The following is a 24963-nucleotide window of genomic DNA, read 5'->3' as shown; positions in this document are numbered from 1 at the left end:
ACCACAAACTTAATTGGCTGGGGATCGATCCAAGGACCCTGCACACCAGACACCAGATGGAAGCAATCAACCACTGAGCCATTGTGCCCGCCGTTTCTGTGCTTTGGAAAGTAAGGTCAAGAGAACCATTAAATAATACCACAATCATCACCGGCATAACAGTGTTTCATTCATAAACCTAAAATGTGTACGTTAAACATAGTAAGTAAAACTCTTAATGTCACCGAATATTCAGTCTCTTTGATGGGATTAATATAATGTTAGCTTTAAAACTTATAAGTAAACGTTGACTCATCGAAGTCGGCTATATATAACCATTATAAAAAATTCTTTGCAAATTCCTCTCAGCTTCTATAGTATCTAGCACGTGTACCTATGGTGCACGTTGTCCCGGGTTTGATCCCCGGTGAAAAACACACAATAATTTATATCACAATAAATCAGATTCATTAATCATTCCTCTCCTTTAGACTAAAGGGTATAACTGTAGAACATTACACTGAATATTTAATTTCATTTGCAAGGTTTTCCAAAAATTTTTTAACAACATATTTCTATTACAAATATCGAAGTAGATTTATAAATATAAATCATAGCTGTTACATTTTCCAACCATCATGCAATTAATCCTCACTTACTGTAATTGTATATATATATATATATATATATATATATATATATATATATATATATATATAGTGGCGTATTTACGATTTTTTCGGGGGGCTTCGCTAACTTTAGTCCTGAAAATGCGAAAATTTTGCAAGATATTTCATTTACTTAAGCCCGGAAGCCCCCGAAATACACCACTATATATATATTAAGTAAATGCAACTAGTTTGCACAATTACACCTTCAGGTGTACAGCTTTCATATTCTACTGATTTTTATTCTTGCTCTTTAATACGACTCTGTTATCTTTTGCAGTTTAACCCTATTTGTTACTTACGTAGAATATGTCCGCTTCTTCTTTTCCAGGTGCTTGAAGATGTTTTGGTATGACGGATATAAGTCCAATTAATTCTTCTTCTGTAAAAGTTTGATTTTTAATCCAATCTCTTACAACCATAAAGGCTGCGGTAGTTCCACACATTCCAACTACATCACGACACACTTTCCTAAAATAACAAAAGAACAAGTTAGGATATATATATATATATTTATATCAGCGGATCCAGACTATGAGCAACGAAGAGGCTAAACAATAGTTTGCCGCTTTATCCAGTGTAAAGAAAGTATGATTGATGCCAATTTTATACAGAGAGTATCTGAGCGTCAAGGGGGGCTTATAGCCCCTATAGCCCTCCCCATGGATCCGCGCCTGTATATATATCAAGGATGTTATAAAATAGAGCATCTGCCCTTACAACAAAATCTTGAAGTCATACATCACAGTTTCGCCAGCCCTACTCTGCCCACTCCGCCCAATAAAATCGCAATGTTTTGAGCCAACAATCATGGCGGAAACGAAAGTAGCCAATCAGACGATGGCGGAGAAGAAAGTAGCCAATCAGACATGCCGATTCTCGGTTGCTTTTGGCTTCATTGATTTAATAGGATGAAGATACATACGGGCAGATTCTGTATTTTATAACATCCTTATATATATATATGAGAAAGGTGGATAAAATGATCCCTACAGCGGAAACTGGTGGCGCTGCCTGTCGTATTACATGGTTGCTACATTACACAAAAGAAGCTGTTCTTTTCATCAGTTCTCTTTGGACGACAAACGTTTTGTTTGTCTTCCAGACGGAAAAAAAAATATTTTCATAACATTGTTTAATAAGTAAGTGTTAGCTTTTGCTGTATTTGTACTAACGCATGAATTAGAATGTAGATGACACACTACTTTTTTTTTTAAAAAAAGTTAGTGCTTAAACGCTGTACAGTATATTATATGCAGGTGGAACTTTTCTCCATGTTTTGACACACAAAAATGTAATTAATGGAAGCCATATGGAAAGGCATAATGATCCCGGAATCATTTTACATTAGGATTATTCCATTTACTCAGGGATAATTTTGTCGTTTTTGTTTATACATGTATATTTGATTCACGGTAATCCAGATGAGCATGATAATGAAATCCTTGGAGAAAGGCCTACGTTAAGTGATGTCCAGCAAAATCTATTGAACCCTTCTAGGCCTATCACTGACCTGTCTGATCTGAATATCACTCCTGATCCTCTGACCAGCCTAGTTCCATCTACCTGAAAATTCTATTTTGCAGTCAGTTCGTCAGATACAGTGAAACCTCTGAATAACGGACACCAATGGGACATGAATTTTTGTCCGATACTGAGAGGTGTCCGTTACAGAGAGGTTACAGAAATTTAATTTCTCACAACGGTAATTGTATGCAGTAATATACAGTAAATACATTATGCATGAGCGTAAATACGTAAAATTCAATATGAAAATACTCTATTTAGTACGTATTTGAATTACTGGGAGTGATGAAGTAGAAATTAATTTCTATTTAATATTATTGCCGGAGGATGTGTTAATATATTTGCATACTGCAAAAGGTAATTTTCTTAAGTACATTCATATCCTGTAAGCGTATTTTCATTTTTTTTTCAAATTCTAAGAACCTTCTCAAAAGATGCGTTAGAAACCAACTAACCGGCTAAACTCCTTCATAGTGAAAAAGGCATGCCTTTTTCTCTGAAAGGTTAAGGTGATGTTATACCTTTTGCCACTGGTTTCTCAGTCCCCATAAGATAACATGTAAACTTTACTTCATAAATATCTAACGAAATATGGTACGTAACAACTTAAAATTTTTCATATGTATACAGAAAAGCAATAGAAACGAAATGATTGTTTCAATTTCACGCTTAATGACGTAGATCAAGAGTAATAAACTTTTTAAAGTAACATTGTAATGGACTATATATTGAAGGTTGTGTGTTCCAATGTGATCTTCGCGAACAGATGTCCTGCTGACAGGCAGGTATTTCCCTCCCCCTCTTAAGTCCTTTTCCAATGGGTGTGGTAGAACGCCGCGGGGTGCCACCCTCATCCCATTTCTTTCCTCCGTTTCTGCAGAGCGGATAATTTTCTGTAAATGTTACAAAGAAAGAATATTTGCTCCCAAGACAATTTGAAATATTTGCTTCTTGCGATTTCATGCTGTATGATGTATACTGCGAAAGCAAAGATCAGGTAGAGAACACCAATTTCTTCATTACTAGTAACTCTAGTTAGATAATTAATGCTAACCACTAATTTCATATTAGTACGTTCCAACTCTTTGTAATAACACTGCCTCAACAGTAGAAAATAGGGGAGAGTATATACTTTGAAGAGGAGAATCAACAACTTGATACAGATCATGGTTGAAATTAAGCTTTCCTTTGCAGCACTAAGTTTGTATGAGACGTTTGCATGGATACAAACTACAGAATTCCCTCTAGTAACTGGGATTTTAAATTCATGACAGGTAGTTACTTCTACTTTCTGGCAACATTAGCTATTCAACACATATTTTTCTGGATGTAATAAAAAAATCAACTTTACTTCAAGCTAAATTCAACAGATTGAAACGATGGATTGAACCCGATGAACCAACTTTCCCGGAATAACCCTTTCGGAATCCCATGGTACAATTTGTACCATACGGGGTGTTTCATGGTACATTGCGTTATAACTCTCCTATTTGAGCTTTTTCGTCCGTTTTTTTTGTTTTTGTTTTTTGTTTGTTTTTCAAGTCCAGAGGCATTGTAGAAGACCTTACGTATGGTTTCACACCTTCTTGCGTCGAGACATAGGAGGTGATGACGTCATAATTCTAAAATATATATATTTTCTTTTAATATTGCGGGGCTGGTTTATGTTCATTATTTTTTGGCGGGCTTATTTTTGCACGTAGAAGATTGAAATTTTGCACAAACATTCAGTCCACCGAGTAGTATTTATCAGATTTTTTTTTAGATTTCTGCGTTAAAACAGGGGGGGATTCAGAGGGGCAAAAAGTTGAAAAAAGGGATATTTTTACCCAAAAATCCCGTTTTTCCTCATTTTCCCGCCTTAGATACATGATGGAGACAAGTGAATGGTACCGCCTGAAAGGCAGTTCTATTCTGAAGAGAATGATGTGCGACACATAACCCTAGAGTAATTAGGGAAGGCTCAGGAATTTTTTATCAAAATATACTTCTGTATAGGGGAATTTTGGACATTTTCGGTATTATTTTCTGCGGGCTTATTTTTGCACGTAGAAGATTGAAATTGTGCACGAACATTCAGTCCACCGAGGAGTATTTACCAGATTTTTTTCGTACTTCTGTGTTAAAGCAGGGGGGTACAGAGGGGCTAAACTTTGAAAAAGGGAAATTTTACCAAAAAATCCCTTTCACGGGTTTTTCCCGCCTTAGATACATGATGGAGACAAGTGAATGGTACCGCCTGAAAGGCAGTTCTATTTTAAAGAGAATGATGTGCAAACCATGATCCTAGGGTAATTAGGGATGTCTCAGGGAACGTTTAAAAATTTCCCTCTGTATGCGGGAATATGAGACATTGTCGGTATACATTTTTTTGGCGGGCTTACTTTTGCACCTGGAAAATTGGAATTGTGCATAAACATTCAGCCCACCTATTAGTATTTATCAGATTTTTTTTCAGATCTCTGCGTTAAAACAGGGGGGTCCAGAGGGGCTAAAAGTTGAAAAAAGGATATTTAGACCCAAAAAATCCCTCTTTCGGAATTTTCCCACCTTAGATACATGATGGAGACACGTGAGTCATACCGCCTGAAAGGCAGTTCTAAGCTGAAGAGAATGATGGGCGAAACATGACCCTAGGGTAATTAGAGATGTCTCAGGAAATTTTTTTACCTGAGATCTTGGCGTTTTACGGTAATTTGGGGCATGGTGGGAATTCCTGATAAAATTTCTCCCGCCCTTAGTATTCAAGATAGAAACTTGAAATTTGGCGCACACATTCAGTATGCCAAGTACTATTTACCAGGTTTCTTTTTAGATGGCTACGTTCACACAGGGCCGCTCCAGAGGGGCCCAAAGTGCGAGAAAAAATTTCCCTCCGAAATTTTTCCTTTGACATCATTTTTCCCGCTCTTGGTATATGGTATGAGCATGCAAGTGGTACTATTTGAAAGCCAGCTCCATTCTGAAGAGAATGAGGTATGAACCATGATCCTAGGATAAATAGTGACGATGCAGTAGCTGCTTGACTGAAAATCTAAAAAATAGCCCAAAAAGCCGGGTACCGGAAAGGGATAAACATACATAGGTAACATTCTAAAAAATACAATAACCCTTCCCGTTCGTCTGTCTAGTGGCTAGCTCGCGCACCTTTGGATCACAGATCTCGGGTTCGATACCCGGCGGAAGAGCCTTGAAATACGTATCAACAGACCACTAAGGACTCGGATTCCACTGAAGGCTCACGTCTCTTATAACATCGGTACAGAACTCTAAACCCCCAAACCAACCAAGCTAATGAAGAACGGACATAGTAATGTCACTATAATTTAGACTACGTGAACGATTTTTTAAAGTTTTCATTATGGTAATAAATATAAGTGGAACTAGGGTCTCGAACATTTCTAGATCTTGTTACTCGAAAATAAGCAAATATAATATATACACATGGTGTCAGGAAATAACTTCGGGATGTGAATCCTCGGGCGAAAACATGAAAAAGCCTATAGACCAACCTTGGTGCACAGTTGCGTTATTTCAGATATATTGTCCACAGAAAATTGGTCGTAACGGTACAAGAAAGCAACAACTCGAGCAATATTTTGGAGTTTTCCGAAAACGCCCTAAAGATTTGTTGTATTTGACAGCAACATAATATGATTTAACCTAAGAAATTTAAGCGAGAATGTTTTTAGTACGGTGACCCGTAACTCTCATTTTATGTTCTCGTATAAGAATTAATTTCCTTAAGTAATTTGATGTCGTTTTCGAACACCCTGGGAACATACATAGCGAGACCTCAGGTCACGAACTTCATATCTATTCCACTGTAGGGATGGATACGAGTGAGTTTTCTTTGAAACTCGACTCGACTCGAAGCAGACATTTTTTAACTCGGCTCGAGTTCTTGGCTCGAAAAAATTCCTCCAACTCGACTCGAATTTAGGTCGAGTTTCGAGTCGAGTCGAGTCGTGTGTAGTTTCAATTACTATTTTTAAGTATCCAACATAGATAATAGGTCAATGATACTACTACTACTACTACTACTACTACTACTACTTATTATTATTATTATTATTATTATTATTATTATTATTATTATTATTATTATTATTATTATTATTATTATTATTATTATAACATCATGTATAACCAAGAAAGTAGGCGGGGTGTACCTGTATACTAAAAACTAGTTGACTTCCGATCTCGGTCGCCGAGAAGTCTTCAGGAGGCAAGGCCATTGTTCACGAGGATCTGGGTTTGAGTTCCGGAGAAGCAAGTATTCAGGCTCGAGCCAAAAATTGTTAAAAGTTATAGGGCGCCGGTCAAACATGTTCAAAACTGCTCGGCTCGGGTCTAGGGTTGTCAGTGGCTCGAGCGGCTTGGTTCATAGCTTATTCACTATCGAGCCGAACCGAGAAGTGAGCCAAGCCAACAGCTCACCTAACCGAGCCAACTCGAGCAATCGGCTCAGTTGAGCCGAGCCGAACCGAGGCGATAAACTCGTTTCAACGGAGCAGGCTCATCGATGGCTCATCTCAGCTGAGTTGGTGACTCGTCTGAGCCGAGTCGATAGCTCATCCCAACCGAGCAAGCTCGGGCCAAAAGCTCAATTGTGCCAGTCGACGGCTCGTCTCAACAGACGGCTCGACGAGATACGAGTAATGTTCCTTGTCGTGAGCAACATTAAAAGTATTCCACACTACTGCTTACATTCCTCATGGCTTTCGCTTTCCAGTCTAATCAGACCATTATTTCAAAACGAGTTAAAACGAGCTGAACAAGCGAGCCATTTATCAAACTCGACTCACTCGAAACTCGACGTCAAAAACAGTGACTCGGCTCGGAACTCCACTCGAGAAAATTACCTTTGACTCGACTCTAAATTTGACTCGACTTTCGAGTCGAGTCGAGTTTTAGCTCGACTGGTGCTAAAATTATCCAAAATTATCCAAAGATCCAAAATTATTTTCCTATTGAAGTTCATAGAATTTGTATGTTTATGTTAAACAAACAATTGATTTAAACCAATAAAATAATATAAATGGTTCAGAACCAGAGTGAACTGAATTGATTCATATCTTTATTCACTTCTTATATTTATATGCAAATTAAATTAGGTTGCTAAATTTTTGACTCTGTGAACTAACTTGGAGAAATAAAGTATATCTTCTGTACTTTGTACTGATTTCACTTGTGCAGTTTTTTTTTCTTTTCGTGTAAAGTGATTCTTAAAATATTCACAAGTACAGTACATGCAAGATCAGTACAATATATCTTTATCAGGTGTTTTCAGTGGATGAGTCTGTAGAACTGTCACTTTTGTAATCAGGCAGGGGTCCCAGGTTTGAGCCCAGCTAAAGGACAATTTCTCTCCGATTCAAACCGAGTAATGGTTTGTAACCCACTTTAAACTGTAGGTCCCGTCCTTCATAACCCCCCTGTTACATAAGAACGGGCTAGAAAAAACTTATTTCTATCCATATGTAATCTAAATAAATTAAATGTTTTGTAGCCATGGCCCCTTCTTTTAAAAAAAAATGAATAACTGCAACTTGAGGGTGCTAATTCGACTGATCTCGGTCTCAATCTTAAGAAGTGACCGCAAACCGGTCTAACTCGAGGTCAAAGGTCAACTAACTGTTTTCGCTCAGAATCAATACTTTCATTACAAAAATGTGTTTTATACTTCCCGTTTTATCCCAACTTAGGCTCTAGCCCAATCTATCTTATTCTCTTATCAATTTCTTAACTGTAACTGTGTGAACCAAATAACCTCTCAGATGTTTAAGATTTTTTATCCCTTATTACAAATCTAAAGTAGGTTTTATTCATGCAAATAATCTTATGTATTAGTTTCCCTAACTCACTCCTTTGTTCAGACACGCTACTCGATTTGGCTTATTCAATCTTGAACAGTAATGAATGGTCAGACTAGTAAATAATTTGTGCTCTACTGATAAATCATTTGTAAAACTAGTTTACATATGACATCGAGTTTGATTTATTTTATTGTTTAAAAAATAGAAGCCACGATTATCCAAAGATAAAGAAAATGCTTCAAAAACAAGTAGCAGTGCCAAGTGTATAACACGCAAAGGAGTTTGGTGTCTGCGGTACGATATTTTCACAATTAATATTGAAACTGGAAATTGTAGTAGATTTCTACCACTTCCGGTTTCAGTAGAGAGATTAGACTAGAGACGAAATATATTCTTGTTACGCCTAATTGATTGCAGAAAACCGCTTCTTATCTATTACAGTTTTTATTCTATAGCCATTAAAGTTAAAATCGGAAGTAGTTGATTTCCACATATTTTGGAAGACAGAATATAGTAGTTATTTTTAGAAAGCTGAATAGAAAGAAAAAACCCGCTTCATTCCTGTTCTATGGAGATCACTATGAAACCGAGGTTTCAATTGAAGACCACAAGAGGAGATGAAAGGTACACCTGAGACGCTTGAGAGCTGCTCGATTGGAAGAAACCGTTTTCATCTATTTTTTTTTTTTTTACCGTTTTTGCTATATATAGTTCAATATTTATTGAAAGCAGAAATTATAGTTGATTTGAACCATTGTATGTTGTAGTAGAGTTAATAATAGAGATTAAATATATTCTTACGAAGCAGAAAACCGGATCTCACTACATATTGCCGTTTTCAATCTATGGTGAACAAAGGTCAAACCAGAAATGGTTTATTTAAATCACTTCCGGTTTGGGTAGGTGGTTTTAATGACAAATAAAATTCCTTACTCTTGACTATATTTTGACCAAATTTGGTGATCCATCAAGCAGTTCTTTAGTTTTTTCTTTTACTTTTTCTTTCTTTTTTTCACACACGTGCACACACGGGTATGGTAAATGTATAAAGGAGTAGGTAAACCAAATTCTAGTTATTCAAAAACCAAACAAGGAAAACTTGGTTTTTGCCACCCCTGCATACAATTAATCCATTCTAACCACAGAAGCGTCGCACTGTCTGTTTTCTATGATAAATAATATAAAATGAAATGACACCTATCCTTCCAGAAAACAAAAGATAGGTAAATAAGAAACATTTAGACTTTTCTTCGTTGTATAGTTTTGAGTGGCAGAGAGGTGAAAGCTACTGCTTGGAAGAAGAATCCATCCGTTTCAAGAAAAAGAAAAAAAAAAAAAGATGTAGAAAAGCAATTGGAAACATATGTTCGATACTGAGGTTTCATAGATCATTATCTTTGTTCTACCAAGTATTTTGTTGACACTTGAGTCACTCCAGTTTCCATTGAAAAGGCAAATTCAGGTAGTTGCAGTCTGGGGCGGGAAACTGCTCAAGGCGTAAATTATCATGAAAATGGAGGGATACACATGAGTTTCGCTGTTCAAATTGCCACAATGCATCCTTCCCCAGCATGTGTTCTTCAAAGAATGTCACCCGTAGTAATTTATGAAGTATGAAAGTGGTCTTTGAATCTTTACCTAAAATAGTGATTTCGTCATTACGGAAGTAATTATTACAATTAATCTAAGTCATTAAGTTTAAAATTGAGATAACCATCACCTTTGTATTGCTCTTTGGCAATTGTATAGAAAATTTCAAGTTTCTAGGTGCAGTATTTTGTAAGATATTTACGAATTAAATTTTACAAGTTACCTTATGGAGATTCTGAAGCCTCTGATGATGGGTAGACACCCCCTTAATAAAACTCATTAGCAAGTGTCCTCTGAGAATCTTCAGTACGGTTGCGGAAGAAACATATGTGTGTGTGTGTGTGTTTGTGAACTTTTGCGGTATCATCGTCGGCGGAATGGATGAAAAGGCAAGTTGTTGGGAGTGCATATGTTTATTGACTCAGCCCTAATCACAAAGAACATCCTCTTAGAGAAAGTAAAAAAAGGAAGCCGGGAAAACTCCAACCCAGACTTGTTTCAGTCACAAGTAAAAGAAAAACTTTGCTTTTCCAAAAAATAAGAGGGGAAATATTGCTCGTTGAAAATGTTATTGTAAAACAAACAATGTTTGTTTTGTTATCTATGAAATTGTCGGGAAGGATGCAAGGCCCAGAGGAGAAAGAACTAAATTTGTTAATGAAGTGAAGATCTTTCGCATAGAATTCTTGGCCATACGACTGACCCAGCATGAGTGTTATTGCTTATTCCTAGGATTTCCACCAGAAAACAGTTTATTACGGGCAGAAGAAAAGAATTTCAAGTTCAGCTTGAAGCTTTTCTGTTTGATGGTTCACCAGGTAAAGACTCATGATAGATGCACTTGTGGAGAAAAGACTTTTCTGTCTACTGTACTATATTGTAGAAAAGAGAATAATTCCTGTCCGTTATGAAGAGGTTATGGAAACGTTTGGGGGAGAAAAAGGATTGTCCGCGTCCGTCTGAGAGTGTCCATAAAATGGAGGGTTTGTTCTGTAAGAAAACATATATTTTTGCCGGGACAAAAATATGTCCGTATTATAGAGGTGCCCGTTATTGAGAGGTATCCGTTAAGGGAGGTTTCACTGTATTTCACCTTACCCGAAAACGACAATTAATACATCCAACAGGAAAAGGAAATCTTACGACTCAACTGTTCTACTTACGAGCAGTCCTTCCATATGGCAGTTAAAGCCGATAGACGTTGAGGCTAGCACCACTTACGTGTGCAATTGAAGACTTTGGGGCAAAAACCCGTTAAGTCCTAAGAGTGAAAGTGTAAAGGAGATAACTTCACAAGGGTTTTTCGTCGTACGATTTTCTTCAAACTTATACTAGACCGAAAATAAATCGACACGTATTTTTTGTTTCTTTCAGAAAATAGGTAAAGGGGGCACAGGGCATCTTTTCAAGAGAAGGGTCCCCCTGACTAAAAGGGCCACATTAAAGAAGCGAAACTCTCCCGATGCAAAGATAACTTTAAAGTAGGGAAAACGGGTTTTGTCGTTTTTGCGAGAAATTTTCAGGGAGCAATGGCTCCCTTCGAAATGACAAAGGACCCCTCACAATCCTTACGGAAGTTGCTTGAAACCGTGAAATGTTGTAGATATTGTGTACCTGAGAAAAAGTCTCAATGAGCACAACGAAAAATCACTGACCATTTGGCCACTACAGGGCCACTTTTTTGAAAACAGTCGAAGATAAAGGTATTCTGGATTTCACTAAAAATGAGTGAAACCGTGATATGTTGTAGATATTTTGATCCTGGGAAAAACTCTTAACGGACATAACCAACAATCACTGACCGTTTGACGACTACGGGACCACTTTTTTGAAAGCAGCCGTAGATAGTGATATTCTGGATTTTGATGAAAATGACTGAAACTGTAATATGTTGTAGATATTATGATCCTGAGAAAAAGTCTCGATAGGGACAGCCACCAATCACTGACCCTTCGGCCACTACAGGACCACTTTCTTGAAAGCAGCCGAAGATAGTGATATTCTGGATTTTGATGAAAATGACAAAAACTGTCATATATTGTAGATATTGTGATCCTAAGAAAACGACTCAATGGACACAGCCACCAATCACTGACCATTTGGCAACTACGGAACCACATTTCTTAAAACAGCAGAAGGTAAGGATATTTTGGAATTTTGGTGGAATTGTATGAAGTCACGAAAAGTAATATCCAACAACCCGGAAAAGAGATGGGGAGAGTAGCGTCTAACATCATTTAAGCTTAGACAACATTCCGATGTTCATCTTGAGGGACAAAGGAAAACCCTGGAAAGCACTAGACAATTTTTCTCAGGATCATGACATCTACAACGTATCACAGTTTCATTCATTTACACCGTAATAAAAAATATCATTATACCTGGCTGTTTTCAAAAATCTGGACCTGTAGTGGCCATACACTCAACAATTGATGTTTGTGTCTATTAAGATTTTCTCTCACGATGAGAAGATCTACAACATATCAAAAATTTACTTATTTTTACAGAAATCCAAAACATCGTTATACTTGGCTGTTTTCAAGAAAATAAACCTGTGGTGACCAAACGATTAGTGACTTGTGGTTCTGTTCATTAAGTCTTTTTCTCAGAATGAAAATATGTACAATATATCATGGTTTCTGTCATTTTGATTGAAATCCAGCATATCACTACCTTCAGCTCGGCTGCTTTAAAAAAAGTGTCCTCGTACTGGCCAAACGGTCAGTGCTTGGTGGCTGTGCCTATTGAGACTTTTTCTTAGGTACACAATATCTACCACATATCACGATTTCAAGCAATTCCACCGAAGTTTAATTTCCGTAAGGATTGTGCGGGGTCCTTTTTCATTTCGAAGGGAGTCATTGCCCCTGAAACTGTTTTGTCGCAAAACGACAAAATCCGTAATTCCGACTTTGAAGTCATCTTTGCATCGACAGAGTTTCGTTTCTTTAATGTGTCCCTTTTAGTCAAGGGGACCTATTTTTGAAATGGGGCCCTTTGCTTCCCTTAACCTATTTTCGGAAAGAAACAAAAAATACGTGTCGATATATTTTCGGCCTGGTATATATGTTCTAAGTTTGAAGAAAATCGGACGACGAGAAACCCTTGTGATGCTACCTCCATTACACTTTCACTTTTTGGACTTAACGGGTTTTTGCCCCAAAGTCTTCAATTGCTTGATGGATTCGTAGAGCAATGCTAATGTTTCCAAGTTAATTTACAATTTACAATATTGCCACAAGTGTTATCTCAGGTTTCCAAGTGCAATTTTGAACATTGTCAAACATATTCGATAATATTTTGACACACATTTGAACCTATTGCGAAAGGATCATTTTGCCTTAGGGGTGAAATGATCCCTTCATTGAAAATAATAGAAAATTCTTATAAACTTACAAAAATGATTATATATATATATATATATATATATATATATATATATATATATATATATATATATATATATATATATATATATATATATATATTAGTTCTTGAACACTCACTTTTGTTACGCTTTTTTTTTTCGGGGGATCAACTTTCTTGTAATCTAAGTGGCAGAACACATGTCACATGTAAATAAATCATCTTCATCAACACCAGAAAACTGATCGTGGGCTCATTCTTGGCACTGCTGACACATTATCCAACCATCGCCTCCAGTAGACTTCGAATATAGGTCATGAGAATAGGTGTACTGTGTCTGTCATGGATTCGTCGTCAGAAGCAGATGATTCTTGATATTTCTTTTTAGTGCCTTTCAATTTCTTCGTTTAAGAAGCCATTGCCTTCTTTTCATGTTCCTTTAATTTTGGAACAGCGGCTTCGTTTTTCTGCATGTCTAAACGCTTAGTCTTTGCAGGAGCCTTTTTGCGTTGCTGTTGCTTATCAATTGTCAAAGTATTCTTGTATGGATTGCTTGTAAGTAGAACACTTGAGTTGGAAGACTTCCTTTTCCTGCTGGATGTGTTAATTGTTGTTTTCGGTATGGAACTAGGCTGGTCGAAGGACTAAGATTGATGGTGTAAGTTAGAAGTATTAGCAGTTAGGAGATGTAATGAAAGCCAAAATTGTCTTTTAAGATATCTGAGGCAAGAGTACTGCATTAAGCAAGAAGACCTGAGACCAGGGCACAATGCCTTTTTCAAAATACTTTGCTTCACCGATAGACGTTTAGGCGCTTAAACCTGGAAAGAGAAGTGCTTCAATAATGTTTAAAGCACCTCAACTTCCATCAGTGAATCGTGTAAGCAAAAATAAAGCTAATGACGTGAAGAAGTTGATGTCTAATTTTGACAATGACTCAGAGGAAAGTAAAGAATTCTATTCAAAAGTTGTACAAGGAAATGCTAGTGATGCTGAAGACAAAATTTTGTATTTGAAGAACCTTTACATTAAAGAGAACTGTATTTCTATATTGTTTTCACACAGCATTAAAAATCTTGACATTTTATTAGTCTACGTACTATTGCTTCAGTTTTCATTTCAATGTGTCATAATAGGTTTAAGATGTGAGAAACAGATTTTGTTACTGTGGAAACTTCTGTTCATGTGTTAAAAGAAAAATATAAATTTACTAGTACACTGTTAACTTCTTATTGTGATATTATTTACAAAGTGTAATATACTTAAGATCCCATTGAATTTAAATGCTTATAATGTATAACCTAGCATAATAAAATAAAGAAGAAATATGCATGAAATGTGGAAATGTTGAGTTTTGTAAAAAATATGTAATTTCTAACTTTTTTCCTCAATAAAGGCCGTTAGTGATGAACTTCAATTATACCTTCATCAATTCCTATCTACATGGATGACCAGCATTAAAAAAAAATCTTTTTGAATCAACGATATTGAGCAACAAATACGTTCGTTTTCATCTGAGGAGGACGGAATACCATGTTCAATGAAATGGTAAGTCGTTTTGGTGTTCTTTCCAGCAAGTTGACTGAATTGCTTTCAATATTGAGAAGAATGTTCGTCCTCTGGTAAGTTGTTACATATTTTTGTTCAATTTCTGTTTATAGGCAACAATATAGTTCTCAACTGCGCGTTGCCATTGGTGATGATATCGAATAAATTTGCGATTCTTTGTGAGCACATAATACGTTAGAGGTAATTTTGGTTATTGAGGATGTACTTGGTTCGCCGGAATGTGGTGCTGAGAGCTGAGTTATATTGAATGGGCAGCAGTGCTACCACTTCTTTTTTATTTGTACTAGGAACAGATGAGATGGTATCACTGATACTCATATAAATATTGTCGAAAATTCATACGCTCATGACACTATTTCCATAAAGGATTACATGAAATATAACAAATTACTCGTTACAAATGTCAAATATAGCGAGTAAAAATTTGCTCACAGCGAAAAATAAAAACTAATACAAATGCGCACTTTCAGTTTATTTCTGATGGGTACAAGGGAATTCAAATCACTCAGTTTTCAGACATCCTATATCATTTTGAAACATTTCGTACAAATATATTACCCGGCGTCTGCATACCGACCATCCACTTCCCCAGCAAACTTTGGAAGACCACGCCCGAAGTCTCTTCCTCTTAGCTGTTTGTTTCCCTCCGCTTTCATTACTATGTTATCTGTACCGATAAAATCTTCCTCCAGACTACCCTAATAATCTCTATTACCAAATATACTCTAAAACACTAATCTTTCTTCTGTTTGGTCATAACATGCAAAACAACCCTTCTAAAATGACACGCCTTGTATTCATTGATGCCTAGCGTCGCTCCTAGGCGAGAAGATAACATGTATTTTTCACACTGACAGAACCTGTGTGCTCTGAACCATTGCATTTCATCCAGCCTTGCAACTTATATCTCACTAGGAGTCTGTGAGATATAAGATAAGTCACTAGTGAACCCACCTAATGATTTCATTTCATTTTATTCATACATAAGTCATACATGATCCTTGAAGGAAGATGAGCTCATGAATCGGACACGTCAATAAATAAGATAAAAAGAAATAATTATTTATTTAAGAAGAAGAACACAACAGGTTATTCTACCCAATTACAGTGTTCATATCAGAGTTACATAGAATATCTATAATATATTTGCGAAATCTATTCTGACTCATACTGTGGTTAAAAGCCATATTCACCAATAAATTGACTGTAAATATTGTTATTTATTGCCTTAACCGCTCACATTTCATCTATTGATTGCTCTTTGAATGCAATAGTATTCATATTTCTCTCCCCTACAGGGAGTGTAACCCTCTTCAGGTAGTACCTAGTATTTACTAGCAAAAAAAAAAAAAAAAAAGAAGAAGAAGTAAAATGGTAACCTCAGGGAGTTGTTTTAATACCACACCTTTTTCTTTTTTCTTTTCTTTTTTTTTACTGTATATATTCAACATAATCGACTACAGAATGCTCGATTACCCATTTAAGCACTAGGGATGGGCACAAGTCGAGCTAAAACTCGACTCGAATTCAACTCGAGTTCCGAGTCGAGTCAAAGCTAATTTACTCGAGTCGAGTTCCGAGCCGAGTCACAGTTTTTGAGGTCGAGTTTCGAGTCGAGTCAAGTTTTGTAAGTAGCTCGCTCCTTTAGCTCGTTTTAAATCGTTTTAAAATCATGGCCTGGTTAGACTGGAAAGCGAAAGCAAAGAGCCGATGTAGGTTCGATTAGGATGAGCAACAAACTTGGTTTGACTCGGCTCAGGTAAGCCATGAAACAAGTCCATTGACTTGGTTCTACTCTGCTCAACTGAGACGATGGCTCGAGCCTGCTCGGTTGGAGTGAGCCATCAGCTAGTTTCGGTTTGGTTCAGATTGGGTGAGCTGTTGGCTCGACTCAATTCTAGGTTCGGCTCGATAGTGAATGAACTGTAAGCCGAGCTTGAGCGGTTGACAACCTTAAACCTGGGCCGAGCAGTTTTGAACATGTTTGATCGGCGGCCTATAACTTTTAACAATTTTTAGCTCGAACCCGAATACTTGCTCCTCCGAACGTCAAATCCAGAACCTCGTCAACGATGTCCTTGCCTCCTGAAGACTTTTTGAGTACCGAGATTGGAAGTCAACTAGTTTCTAATATTCAGATACAAACTGTGTATCTTTCATGTTTATGCACATTTTTATAATAATAATAATAATAATAATAATAATAATAATAATAATAATAATAATAAGTAGTAGTAGTGGTAGTAGTATCAATGATAATAATTATATTATATTATTTACGTAAGGTACTTAAAGAGAGTATTTGAAACTATACACAGGATCTGGCTCGATTTGGTACGTTTTGGCTCGACCCGACTCGAAACTCGACCCGAGCTCAAGGATGTATAGCTCAAGGCTGTCTATTTCGAGCCGAGTCGAGTTTCAAAGAAAGCTCGCTCGAACTCGCTCGTAATCATCCCTATTAAGCACATGGGAACCTGCATGCGATTCACGAAGTGTCCTTCCGTCTTCAGAAAATCGCTGTGTGGTGTGATTTTTGTGCCAATGATGTGATCAGCCCTCTTTTTCTTTTCCTTCTTTTTTCTTTTCTTTTTTAAGGACAAACATGACATTCACGTATCAATGGCGAGAAATTCAGCAATATAATAGTGCATTTTATGTGGCCTCAACTGGCAAGTAGCTACACAAATAATAGTGGGGCGGCATAGCTGAAGAATCGTTCACCTTTGGGATGATGAAAGCGAATACATCCAAAGTTATTTTAAGATATTGGGCCACTCTGAAATTTGTCTAATAGCACGGAAATCCAAGATTGCCACCAAAAGTTCAAAATTATTTATTTATAATAGTATTTGACTGATTTTCAGTTTTTACATCCCTCTTCTGATGTTAAAAGAAGTTTTAACTTAATTTAGCATATTAAACAATTTTAAATTTACAGAAGGATCTGAAGCCCAAGATGGCAGCCATTATTTAAGATTTATCTATATAACATTAGGTAACTGCAAGATTTCAATTTACTTTTATTTATTGTATTTATTTCCTTTCAGGTCCACTGGTGTAATTACAAAATTAGTACATCATAATGAAAATAAATACATTCAAGGTTATTTTAAGATATTGGGCCACTCTGAAATTTGTCTAATGGCACGGAAATCCAAGATGGCCACCAAAAGTTCAAAATTATTTATTTATAATAGTATTTGACTGATTTTCAGTTTTTACATCCCTCTTCTGATGTTAAAAGAATTTCAAAATGTTAAATTTACAGAAGAACCTTAAACCCAAGATGGCGGCCATTATTTAAGATGTATCTATATGACTTTAGGTAACTACCAGATTTCAATTCGCCTTTACTTGTATTTATTTATATATTTAGAGAACTCGTTTAAAGGAACAGCAATACTGAAGCTTGGAAAAGGAGTGAGAAGACGTGTGGTACCAGAAGAAACCATTCATAGGAACTGGCGAAACTTCCTCCAAGTGAATGAAAATAAAAGAGACCTTTTTACATTTCTGACCGAGTCTCTCATGTGCCATTGATTTGGTGAAGTGAATAAACAGATTGTTGCTACAGATGGGAATATGGTTTTTAGTAATCCCCATCTAAAACACATTGAATTGATCGCTCCATGTACACATAAAGAGGCCGATATCCGTATGCTACTACATGCTGCTCATGCATCTCGGGACGGTTATCAGAAGATACTGATTCGTACAGTTGAAACAGACGTAGTGGTGTTTCCGTATCACTGGAACTTTCTAAATCAAATGAACTTTGGGTAGTGTTTGGTAGAACAAAAACCTGAGATACTTGGCCACCTATAAAATAGCTCAAAACCTTGGACTATCAAGGGCACGTGCTCTTCCGATGTTTCATGCCCTAACAGGATGCGATGCGGTGTCCACTTTCTGGTCATGGAAAGAAGAAAGCATGGACAACATGAGATGTCCTGCCAGAGTTGAGTAATGCTCTGCTCGCTATATCCATTGCACCTTAAGATATACCAGATGTTTTGCACACCATTGAGAGATGTATTATTGCGTTGTATGACAGAACTAATCCGTCATAATATAAACAAAGCAAAAAAAAAAAAAAAAAAAAGATTATCAGAAATTATTATGTATAAAGTATTCCATCAGCAGTATTCCATCTTGTGCAGCACGTGGAAACAGCAGTATACCAAGGAGGTCATGTCTGGGGCCAAACTTTGATTCCAAATCCTGAACTACCTTAACCAACCGTCTAAGGATGGAGCAAAACCAGATGAAGGACTTTATGAACCATATTGGACACACCTATCAGATGCGTTTTCCACATTTTTGAACTTATATCCTGCAAAGTGTACCAAAAATTGTGTGGAACGTAAATTCAAATGTAGGATTTCAAATCTTACATGCACAGGATTGTGCCGCTGTGAAGGAGACTGTTCAACTTGCTTGGAAACCTTAGAAAATGTTTGTTTTCTCGTCTGTCTATATTTTTCTTATTGTATTTTTATTAGTGATAGTCAGGGGTGTAGCCAAGGGGGGATGGCATCGGGGCCAGCCCCCCCAAATGGATTCCTGGCCCCCCAAATGACCAGCTTTTAAAACATCATAGTAAAATTATCTCGCTTCATTCATTTAAAAGTAACAAAGTTTATTGACAATTAATAATTTATGGTCAAATAGTATGGAGAAATATTGTTTTTCCATATCGATCGAAAAATAGTATAGTATCTCTTCCTTATACCGATCGAAAAATAGGATACTTTTTGTGACAGCAGATTACACAATTTACTGCGATTTATATTTGACAGTTTGAAGACAAACGTTTTAACATGGTACTACAAATACAGCCATAAAACAAAGGTACTAAATTGATTTGTAAGTACAGTATATTTTATATGCTTTAGCAAGTGTTTTAAAAGACATAGAGAATCGAAAATTTGGTGAGAAACAATGCTTTTATTCAATTTGGATTTCATTCGCTCTCTTTTATTTCTACTCAGTGTAATAAAATAATTATGTTTCTTTTTAGTCACGAATAATAAATAAATATTTTTGTCTAGAAACCATAAAGTAATTAAATGAAATTTTAAAGAAAATCAATCTTGTGTAGATAGGTTCTGTATACAAGGTCTTAAATTTAAATATAAAGGTAACCAAGAAAAGTTTTGTTGCTTTTTCACCCACCACCTTCGAACATCGATATGTCACCTAACCTGGAAGATCAAAAATAGTCCCCATCAGCATCGACGACCTTCTTAAAACGTTCTGGAAGTCCATGCAATCCATCGTGGTAGAACTTGGTGCGCCGTGAAACGAAGAAAGTATCAGGTGTATTTTGGGCTTTTACTAGGGATTTGAACTGGCGTCCTCTAAGGTGATTGTCCAAAGAATGGAACAGGTGATAATCGGACGGTGCAATACCCGCGGAATATAGTGGTTGCAATATTGTTTTCCATCCAAGGCGGAAAATGGTGTCCTGAGTCATCCTAGCCACGTGGGACTTAGCGTTGTCCCGTAAACGAGGACCTATTTGCAATTCAGAAGTGATGCTTCCAGAGTTTTGAGTTTTTGTTGAGCACAGCTCAACTGCTGACAGTACACAGTTGCATTGATACTCTGACCAGCTGGTAGCAGTTCCCGATGCACGATGCACCAAACACACAGAAGGACCTTCTTCTGGTACAGTGCTGGTTTCTGCTGTTTTGAAATCGGTTCATGGGATGCTAACCAATGATGACGGCGCCGTGGAGCTTCGTATAGGACACACTTTTTATCACATGTCAACGCCCTGTCCAGAAATGGCACCGAAACCATAAATAAACACAGGCGACTGCCGCGTTGCCTTCTGGCCCGGAGTCAAAATATGGGAGACCAATCGACCCAACTTGTAGTGCTTCAGAAGTTGATGGATGTGCTGCCGAATGGTTTCACCACATACTGAATTGAAGTCCCAGTTCCTCTTTGTACATTTGTTGGTCTTCTGGTACGTGTTGTTTTCGGGTGTTTCGTCATCGTTCTTAAACTTGTTAAACCATCGCTGCAATGTCCGCGTCGTCACGACACCCTCACCAAAGGCCTGGCATATCTTCTGTCCCGCTACAGCGGTGTTTGACCTCCATTTAAACTCGTTCAGCATACATGCTCTTATGACGCTCTGTGGATGTCCCATGTTCCCTCTGTCTTTACGCAAGTTCACGGTGTGTCTGAATTGCCACAACCAGGTAGTATGTTGGATATACCGACACCAACAACTGACGTTCACCTTATCTCCATTCGCATTCAACTCACAATGTGAGGTCCGATTGAACACAGACCTCCACGAAAAGGGACAGAACTTTCTTGGTTACCTTTATAGTTATGCATAAAAGTATAGCGTTTGGTCCCGGGCAGTAGTTCTTGATTAAGCATAATAAAAACTATCTTGAATATAATTTATAGATAATAATAATAATAATAATAATAATAATAATAATAATAATAATAATAATAATAATAATAATAATAATAATAATAATAATAAGCTAAAATATTGTTTTTAGTCTTCCAGAAGGAAACCAAAATTTTACTTTCTTTCAGGCCTCAAAAACACTAGCAGAACACATTTTTTGGCTTTGTACATTGTAGCTGCCCCCTCTCAAAAACGACGGGCCCCCCTACACAAACCTGTTGGCTACACCCCTGGTGATAGTTGACTCTGCATGCTATTACTTGTGCCTGTGTGCCGCGGTGCCCAACCGGTGTGCCGTGAATGGGCCGCTGGTGTGCCGCGAGGAATCGAAACAAAATTATTAATTTTATAGCAATCAAATTGCAAAACGTAGGGGTATATATATATATATTTGTATTTCACATTACTATGAACCTCTACTATGAATTTACAATTTTAATTTCATACCAGGTTACTGTTCTGTACATTTCTAATTTTGAAAAAAAAGTATTTGTATCATTGTTATGACCATTATTGCTTCTTTATTGTTGCAGACTATTTCGTAACTTGAAAATTTAAAATATTCAATCCTTTGGACAAATTATCTACATTTGTGTTTTAAAAGTAAAAGAGATTTGTTTATTCGTTCGTTATTAATGATCTTCCTTCTTAATAAAAGGCTGGATACAGTTTTTAAAAAGAAAGCGTATTTTTAAAATCTTAGTTTATATTTTTCTTGTCTCTTGCAACTGTTATACCAAGAACATAAAGCATTAAAATAATATACATTTCGATTCACTAAGAACAGTTTTGACATTTTTTTTTTTTAATTTTGCAAGCATTTAGTCTCAAAACATATTAATTTTAAACTTAATTTAGTGTTCAGCAGCAGTGAATATATGTACTTCTCTTTCATTCGTGGCGGAAAACGGTAGCAAAACGATTGTTTTGCTTGATAATATAAAAATTAATCAATTCTATCGGCAAATAAAGGAATCTGATGAAAATACTGGCTTTTTCGATTTTAAAGACTCTTAGGTACATTTAAAACTAGTTAATATACTTAAAGGACAAACAGTACGTAAACAGTCCGTACAAAAATCTAAAAAGGAATCAAAACAAATAGAAAATAAATAATTTTGAAATTTTGGGCGCCATCTTGAATTTTAGTGGTTCCTAGAGACATTTCAAAGTGGACCAATATCTAAAAATGATCTCAGAGATACCCTCGTCCAACATCCTCATTTTATGTGAATTTACCTGAAATTTAAGGTGTCCGAGAATAAACTAGGAACAATTCGTGAACTGAAAGAGAACATTGAACTCATCACTGAAATTCATTGCATAACATGTATGAAAATTGGTGCTTCGGAATTCATTACACCCGCAGGAGCAGAGGACATTTCAACGATGTTGTCTTGAAAACATAATGGCATTGCTTTACACGATACTACTACTACTACTACTATTACTACTACTACTACTACTACTACTACTACTAATAATAATAATAATAATAATAATAATAATAATAATAATAATAATAATATCATTATAACTTGCAGTTTTCATTCTATCTCATTTTAAAATTCTGACGTTCTTTTTGGTAAACCCTATATTTAAAAAAAAGCATTGTAGAACGTAAAGCTTAAGGAAACACACATTAGATATCATTCCCTGGCAATGTGGAACTTTTCTACACTGTAATTACCAGTGTATCGATCTTTTGATCAGTCTTAGGAAGAATAATACATGTTAATTGATTTTATACGTACCTTTGTGGCTTTAAAGGCATGATACCACGTATTGCTCTTGTAAGTTGTTTGTATGTCATTAAGCGACATATATCAACAGCAATCTTCACCTCTTCCATCGTTGCACTTTCTTTAATTAATTTATTGTTGTTAATATCGTGTGCTATTTCTGAAATCTTATATTTAAATATTGCTTCAATACTTCTTGAATCTTGTTGAATTCTGGTAATAGAAGGAGCCAAATGGAATAGATTAGATGGTACTGTGTCTGACAAATCAAACATTGATGTTTCTGGTTCTTGCCGGTGTGACCTTTCAGATCCAAATGATAGACCTTTGGTGCTGGTGTGGTTATTTGTTTCGGAAAATGGTAGGTCGTTTGGTGTGTAAGAAAGGTTAGTATATGTTACAGGATTGCTAGGGCATGGCAGTTTACTTGGCGACTTTCTGTCAACAAGGGTGAGATTTAATAGAGAATTATAGGCACCTTCAGTCCCATTGTATAGGTGGATATTAGTTGTCAAACGAGTAGACGTGACAAGTGCTTGGGGGAAAAAATGCTCCCGATCTCCACAGCCTGTGATCTGAGAAACAGAAGCTCTCTGAAATATAGAACAAACAGAGTGTGAGTAAATCAAGTTTAAAACACATTCATGTGCACTAATAATATCAAAGAATATATTTTCTTAGAGCATTTCTGCTATCTATTTATTATTATACTTCTTTTCCACGTGTATCATCATTTTTCTATCCTATTGCGTTGGTGGTAGAGAAATTCCGTTAAAATTTTCAATGTTTAATGACACCTGACAGATACGATGTCTTCGCGAAAATGTTTTAATAATTATTATAGACTGACTATAAAATCCGGGCTAAGTGCCGAAATGAAAATGTTGAATAAAAAGCCCAGATTTAATTTCAGAACTGGTAGCACATAGGCAGTGGCGGATCTAGCCCGGGGCCGGGTGGGGGGCCTGGACTCCCCAGTTTTTGAGCAACAAAAGTAATTTATGCTATTATTTATATATTTTTGAAAGTGTATAGTGAACTCATGATATACTTATCATAGTCTGAACTCTGATTGCCCCCACCAGTTCCTACCTTCTAGATCCGCCACTGCACATAGGCCAACGGGCATTCTTCTGGCGATTATTTGAACTAGTTCCAAAGTGAATACTAGATAGCCTGATTTTAACTGAGCAGTGTTAGGCACATAGCCCACATTTTGACATTAAATCGATCTTTTCCGGATTTCATTTTCAGTCTACAATTATCAACACAAGATATACGTTGTACAACTTTTTTTTTTAATGTAGAAAGTGTCAGGTAACAAATATATTTTTTGACAGTTTTAGTTCGAATATGCACCAGTAAAACTGCAAAAAATGAAAACCCAAAAATGATGCCCCCACGTGAGCAAACACACATAATCTGTACGTCGCATATTTTGTACATGGTCATGCGCACTGGGTCCCATCTCTATGAATAAATATACAGGATGTGTCAAAGGACCATTTCAGCACATAACAACCCAATTATTTCATAAATTATTGAATAAGTCAAGGTGGCTGGTATGCCAGCACACCGTAAAGTCAAACGGAATTTCCGGAGAAGGAAGTGAAATTTCAGATACATATATTCGTTCGCATTTAGATATTTACACTGAGGACTCTTTGCTTAGTAAAAATGTGTTATGATTGTGCTTAAATCTAGTCACGTTCTCCTCGTCTTTTTTTTTTTTTTTTTTAATTTGCACATGCTGATTATTGTATATTTTGTATCCCATGTGGTTTGATTCAATAGGATTTAAATCAACGTTTATTTCTGGTACTGTACGTATGTACTGTACGTATGTTATCGGTGTTCCGTTTTAGAATACCTTCTATAGCAAATTGACATTTCACAAATGTACAGGTATAAAAAATATAGTGTGAGGATGTATTTTGCATGTTACTATATTATATTTTATTACTTTTTTTTCTCACATAGTTTTTGGGACCGTCGGAAACCTGCAAGAAATGTGTCATTCAGAAAGATAGTGATGGATAAAATTACTAAAATTTGTCCACGTTTATTTTCAAAGTTACATACGTTACACGGGAAGCATTTGGGAAAATTTTTTTCCATTCCTATTCTGCTTATTGCAAAGCCAATGTCAATCGTTGTACACATGGATTTTTCAGCAAATCAAGATAAAAGCTGCAGATTGTAAGGATTTATTACTGACTTTGAACAAACGGCAAGAAACGCTACAAGAAAAACAACCCAGT

The 24963-nt window shown here is 36.4% G+C and overlaps 1 protein-coding gene across 2 annotated transcripts in view; it reads right to left on the bottom strand.

The window, feature by feature from the left end:
* Positions 1 to 24963, bottom strand: part of LOC145688352 (vitellogenin-like) — a 303527-nt gene that overhangs the window by 152048 nt on the left and 126516 nt on the right. For both annotated transcript variants that reach the window (XM_081762496.1, XM_081762497.1), the window contains exons 7-8: positions 22715 to 23295; positions 950 to 1118 (exon numbers count right to left, since the gene is read on the bottom strand). In XM_081762496.1, the coding sequence (XP_081618622.1) occupies positions 950 to 1118; positions 22715 to 23295 (750 nt within the window). The remainder of the gene's footprint in view (positions 1 to 949; positions 1119 to 22714; positions 23296 to 24963) is intronic.

This window comes from Thermobia domestica, chromosome 6 (assembly GCF_964235325.1).
Source record: "Thermobia domestica chromosome 6, izTheDome1.hap1.1, whole genome shotgun sequence".
NCBI classification, from domain to species: Eukaryota; Metazoa; Arthropoda; class Insecta; order Zygentoma; family Lepismatidae; genus Thermobia; species Thermobia domestica.
This window is presented reverse-complemented; position numbering and strand designations above follow the sequence as displayed.